General features: G+C 48.7%; 1 protein-coding gene across 1 annotated transcript in view; it reads right to left on the bottom strand.

Moving 5' to 3' along the window:
• Window positions 1-3,430: 3,430 nt before the first annotated feature.
• The window catches only part of ZMYND19 (zinc finger MYND-type containing 19), an 11,406-nt gene continuing 9,689 nt past the window's right edge, over window positions 3,431-5,147 (bottom strand). Inside the window, exon 6 of the mRNA XM_027687792.1 lies at window positions 3,431-4,993. Within this exon, the coding sequence (XP_027543593.1) occupies window positions 4,850-4,993 (144 nt within the window). The 3' untranslated portion in view covers window positions 3,431-4,849. The remainder of the gene's footprint in view (window positions 4,994-5,147) is intronic.

Here is a 5,147-nt window from a genome sequence, read left to right as displayed (position 1 = left end):
GCGGCACCTCCGGGGCGGCACCGCCCGTCTGCTTCCCGGTCAGGGCGGGCCCGGGGCGGGGCTGCCCCGCAGAGCCGCCCCTTCCTCCTCAGAGCCGCCCCTTCCCCGCGGGGACGCTGCCCAGCCCGGCCGGGTCTGCCGGCACAGCCTGGGATCGTCCTGATTTTGTCGCAGCTCCCTCCCAACGCGTCTCCCCCAGGGAAGGGGATGCAGCTCCAGCCCCCGCCGGTGCGGGATCGCTGTTGGCAACCCGGCAGCTGCTCACGAGAGAGAACCAGCGCCAGCCTTCCCTCGGCATCCTCCCTGTGCATCCCGGAGACCTTCCCCAGCCCCCGGCACTCACCGCTGTGCAGAGCAGACACATCGCTGTGCCCTCGCAGCGGCTGCTCCGGAGCACGGAGGGATCGGACCCCCTGCCCCGAGCCTTTCCCTTTTCCTCTTTCCCCCCACTCCTCTCCCAGACGGAGGATGGGTCCTTCACGCTCGGGGTGCAGCACACCCAGCAATTCACACCCGCGCTGGGCTCTGCTCCCCCGCCCTCCCCTGGAGCCTGGATTGCTGCTGTTCCCCAGGCAGAAATTCCCGCAGGACTGTGTTTCACAACCCAGAGGTGTCATTGCTGAGTGAAAACAGCCAAGGCCTTGCCTTTTGGTGTTTTCTCATAACCAACACTACCTTTATTGACGCTGAATTTCTTCTGCCAGTCTGCCTCATAACATCCTTCTGCAATTCTTCACTCAGCCTTTATTATTTTATTACACTGAATAGCTTCCTCAGTGGATGTTGGCACTTTCCTTACTCATTACTTTTCCCAATTATTTTTTTAATACATTGGGCATCCAACTGTTTACTTCCCTCCACTAAAAAGCCCTTCCTTCAACTATTCTTTTCCCATCTTTTAAACAGTTGTTTGTCCATATGTCATTCCCCCTTTTCCATCAGCAGGTTTTTTTCCCTCAAGTGCCTTGAGCAAAGTGCATTTTGGAAGTTCAAGCAGACTTGTAATACCCAAATCCCCTTTTCCCTGCACATTGATACCACTGAAACAATTCCAGCAGAATTTTGAAGCACGACCTCCCCGTACAAAACCCACCCAATATTCAGCCATCTGTGCTACATCACATCTAGGAATTTGCTGAGTGCAGGTGGCTGGAGTTTGAAACCCCTTCCAGGAGCTGCTGTGCCATTTGCTGTGCCATTGTACCAAGGGACAGGTCACCAGCCCAGATGGGAGCTCGGCTTATTCACCCCTGAGCTCCCCCAGAGCCGCAGGTGGCACTGGCTGGTCCTGGCAACTTGTTACTGCTCATTTCAGCTGCTCTTTAATCTCTTCCCAAAGCACTTCTGTTCTGAACAGATTCTCTGTGGAGTTCTCCATATGGAAGTGTTCCTGTGTGAACTCCCCCAGCTCTCTCACAGGGAACACACATGCAAACGATTCCCTGGATTTCCTTCCCCTGAGATTTTTATCTCCAGGTCAGCCCAGACCTTCACTGTGCATCACGTCTGACTCCAGCAGTGCCCCTGCCCCTGATTTTTTCAAAACTATACATGCAAGTTTTATGACTTGAATGTTCTTTGTATTCCACTTTTCTTTGCATTATTTTGGGGTTTTTTTTCTCTTTTTCCACATTTTACCTGCCAAGTCTTATTTCCATCTTCTTCATTTGAACATATGCTCAATTTATAAAGGATTTCTTCTTACTCTGAGTAAGAAGTTGCTGTTTAATCACACCAACCTCTTTTTGTCCCCTCAGTGCTGTTTTGCAGGGTGGTGAAGCTTTGCTCCTGGCCCCTCTGTGGTGTCTCACACCATCTCCATTCCCCCCCACAAGCATTTAAGTCTCTCAGCTGCTCCTTTCACCAGTTTCACTTAAATTAAATCACAGAGGAAAACCTGAGACAGTAACCCAGTGGATGTATTCAAGGTTCAAATAGAAGGCAAACACTGAGCCCTGCAATATGTTATATTTCAGATTTTGTGTCCCTTAAGCCAGCCAGGATTTTCCATTGTGACTTCTGAATCTTTGGGATTGGCAACACCACCCTACTTGGATAAGAAGGAGCCCCTGGGGGGTACCTGTACCAACATTTCATGGTGTGTTTACCAGGGGTTTGCACCCCTCTGTTACAGCCAGCACCAGGAATGCTGCATCCTCCCAGCCTGAGCTGGATTTATCAGATTTTCCTGCAGGAAACATCTTGGATGAAGAATCTCCATCAGGAGCAAGTCCTTGGAAAGTCATCTTTATCAGTAGTGCCCAGGCCTGCTCCCAGACAGAACCACATACCCCAACCTGAGCTTTTTAAATACTTCTCCATCTCTGTCAGCCTGGATTCTCTGAGGGAAATGAGGTCCTTTACAGGAGCTCCATCCTCTGAAAAAACAGAGTTAGGAAGTGGAGCTGCCACACTGAAGTCCCTTTCTGACCCTCCTTACAGAGGGTCATACAAAGATCTGCCACAGTCATTGATCACACACCTTCCCACTCCCCTCAGGGACCTGCTGTGCAGGCAGAGACATCCTGATTGCAGTCCCCAGGTCCTTTCCAAGAGTCAAGATCCCTGTGGCCACTTCCCTGCTCTGGCACAAGGACAGTCTGGAGTCAAACATCACACACTGAGGTCAGACCCTGTGTTATTTCACTCTGCAGGATGTTTGGGCAATTGTTTCTTTCCTTTGGGATGTTCACAGCCCTCTAACCCCGTGGGCATCTTCCCTCCCCACCTGCCTCACCCCACCCTCCCAACCCCTTTCCTCCCACATTCCTGGGATCAGGATTCCCCAAGCCCCCCCATCCTGGCTGTGAAGATTCTTTGAGTCCAACCCTTTGAGTCCCATCCCTTCCTTCATTCCCTCCTTTCCCCCCTGCCCCACCAGGCCTTGCTCTGCAGCCTGTCCTCGTCCTCACTGCAGCAACATTACAAACATCAGCACTAACTTCTCCCTGCTCAAAGTGTTTGAAGACTGCACTTCATCTTGGTAAACATGATGCCTGGTAATGGAAAACTGGCAGGACAAATAGCAGCCTTTTAAACAGGCAAGGAAAAGAAAAAAAAAGGCAATACTTCTGCCCCTTTCAGTGGATTGCCTCATATAAAAAAATATTCCTTATGTCCCATTGTATATTCATCAAAACAGTTCATTTAAAGCAAAGAACTGAATGTTTCCTTTTTTTTAAAAAAAATCACCCATTACAGGAAAATTTTAGTAGGTCCTGCTTGACTTCTTCATAATGAAGGGCATTTTAGGCTTCCTGAACAGAAAAATTACAGTACAACCATGATTTAAGAGTGGCAACTTGACCAAGTGCCTGAAAGTGAACTTCCAGCAGGAAGTTTCAGAAGTTCTTTGTTATTTCCTAAGAAACTTAAAGCCAAAGAATGAAAACCCACCCAAATGTTAATAATTCAGAACTTCCTGTGCAGATATTAGAAACAGAATGTAATATTGGAAGTCCACAGCAGTTCAATTTTCTAACAAATTGAATACAAGCAAGACCAACACTGCAACATGAAGTAGCAAAGTGAATCCTGATTGAAAAATGAAAATTCTCAACGGCTTTTACAAAAAAAACTTTCACCAAGCACTCCAAGAAAGGCTCTGCATTAAGCACTCAGCAGCTCACATTCTACTGTGAAGCAAGACTAACACCTGGCACTAAATTACCCATTTAGTTCTTCAGAAAATTCAGCTGATGGTCCTTATATTTCTAAGGCAAAAATGGAAAAGAAAAAAAGCTTTCAGATAAGTCATGAAAAGAAAAATAGGCATGTGCTCTGCAAGGGAAATCCTCCTCCCAGACTATTTGTACTCATTAATACATTAAAACCAAAAAATATCAAAAAGTGATTCTTGGACTGATGACAACTCTTTAAAAAATTAATAAGTAACTCAAATTATTAAATAGTAGTTCATTGAAACATCTCTGCACATGACTGGAGTATCTGCTGTGCTCACAGGGAAGCCACGAGGGCACCACATCCCCACACAGCTGCTGCCTGAGCTTCCCCACAGCTCCTTCATGTACAAAGGTTTGGGAACAGAAAGCTGATGGAGCTTTCCAAATCCTGGCTGCTCCAAGGCCCATCTCCAGCAGCCCCTCTGAGGCTGCAGCTGCCTGAACACACATCCCAGATGGTCCCTACACCCCACACCAGCTCCTGGGGCAGCTCCTGCTTTTCCCACCCAGCAGGGAATTCCAACATCCAGGTGTGACTGTGCTCCGCAAGCAGCTGGAAGGGAACGGGAGAAAGCCAGAGAGCAGACAAGGATTCATTCCAACCTTTACTTTGTTTGCTCTTTTTTTTTGTTTGGGTTTTTTTTTTCCAATGGAACTTCCATGCAGAGTTCTCCAGAGTAAGTGCTGGCGCCGGCTCTGCCCGCCGGCCCTGGCACTGCCACAGACACTTCTGCCACATGGGAGGAAAAAGCTTTTGCTACATGACTTTTTTTCTTTTTTTTTTTTTTTTTCTCCTTTTTTTCAACTTTTAGGCCAACAACATGTTCTCCTCTGAACATTACAGTTAATGAGTGCTATCAAGAATTCCTAACAAAAACTGTACATGAGTTTACAAACGTATTAACATATAAATAATGAGAAGCTTCCTGCCTGGAGCCTCCACAGTAGTCTTTTTGCTTGAGAATATAATACTGGAAGGGCAGAGCCAATCCCTTTCCACAGCACCAGTCAGAGCTGGCTTAGTCCAGTCAGCCATTCTGCTCAAGCATCACAGGGTTTGTCTTCAGTGCCTCTGGCTTGGATAAGCAGTCTGTCACACTGTGCAAAAGCAAGAGCCCAATGCCTTTGGGGAGGAATCCTGCTGCTGAGAGGCCTCTGCCACCCGGTCACCGCTCCGGGCCGAGCTCCTGCTGGAAGGTCCTTTTCTTCTCCCGACAGTGTTTCTTGTGGGCAGGCCAGTCCTTCTGCTGGCACTGCGACCCGCAGTACCGGGCAACCTGGCAGCGCCCGCAGATGTTGAACTCACGCAGCTGCAGGAGCACAGGACACGGTCAGAGAGGCTGCTCGGGGCCAGGGAAACCACACAGCATTCCCAAGGAGAACCCCAACAGCCTTCCCAAGGAGAACCCTCACAGCCTTCCCAAGGAGAACCCTCACAGCATTCCCAAGGAGAACCCTCACAGC

The sequence above is a fragment of the Neopelma chrysocephalum genome, unplaced genomic scaffold (genome assembly GCF_003984885.1).
Source record: "Neopelma chrysocephalum unplaced genomic scaffold, ASM398488v2 Primary Assembly neopelma1_74, whole genome shotgun sequence".
NCBI classification, from domain to species: Eukaryota; Metazoa; Chordata; class Aves; order Passeriformes; family Pipridae; genus Neopelma; species Neopelma chrysocephalum.
This window is presented reverse-complemented; position numbering and strand designations above follow the sequence as displayed.